Source organism: Lagopus leucura, unplaced genomic scaffold, assembly GCF_019238085.1.
Source record: "Lagopus leucura isolate 7727_CA_CO unplaced genomic scaffold, USGS_WTPT01 34302-0_obj-0_obj, whole genome shotgun sequence".
NCBI lineage: Eukaryota > Metazoa > Chordata > Aves > Galliformes > Phasianidae > Lagopus > Lagopus leucura.
The window spans coordinates 138-802 of NW_024963253.1; the positions used below are offsets into that span (position 1 = coordinate 138).

Consider the following 665-nt stretch of genomic DNA (forward strand, 5'->3'; position numbering starts at 1 on the left):
GCCCTTGGGCAGCGTTGGACCACGTGTCCTCTGTGGGTCCCTATGGGGTCCCTATGGGTTCCTATGGGTCCCTTTGGGGTCCCTATGGGGTCCTTATGGGGTTTCTATGGGGTGCTTCCAGGTACTCAGGGTGGTGTCGGACCAGGTGTCGTCTGTGGGCCCCTATTGGTCCCTATGGGTTGCAATGGGTCCCTATGGGGTTCCTGTGGGGTTCCTATGGGTTCCTATGGGTTCCTATGGGGTCCCTGTGGGTCTCTGCGTCCCTATGGATCCCTATGGGGTCCTTATGGGGTTTCTATGGGGTGCCCGCAGGTCCTCAGGGTGGTGTCAGACCAGGTGTCGTCTGTGGGTCCCTATGGGTTGCAATGGGTCCCTATGGATCCCTTTGGGGTCCCTACGGGTTTCTCTGGGGTGCCCCCAGGTCCTTGGGGCGGCTCGGGCCACGCGGGCGGCGTTGGACGAGGTGACGTCGAGGCACCGGGAGCTGCAGCGCCTCGAGAGGGCGATGAGGGAACTGCAGGAGCTGTTCGGGGCACTGGGAGCCGCTGTGGAGGGGCAGGTGGGGGACTGGGAGGGACTGGAGGGTACTGGGGTATACTGGGAGAGGACTGGGAGGGAACTGGGAGAGGACTGGGAGGGACTGGAATATAATGGGAGGGACTGGG

General features: G+C 62.9%; 1 protein-coding gene across 2 annotated transcripts in view; it reads left to right on the forward strand.

Annotated features, from left to right (window-relative positions):
- The window catches only part of LOC122191046 (syntaxin-2-like), a 3,957-nt gene that overhangs the window by 131 nt on the left and 3,161 nt on the right, over window positions 1-665 (forward strand). Inside the window, exon 2 of one of the 2 annotated variants that reach the window (XM_042891235.1) lies at window positions 79-559. In XM_042891235.1, coding sequence (XP_042747169.1) covers window positions 79-559 — 481 coding nt within the window. Of the gene's footprint in view, window positions 560-665 lie in introns of both variants that reach the window. The other variant, XM_042891234.1, reaches the window with a different exon arrangement.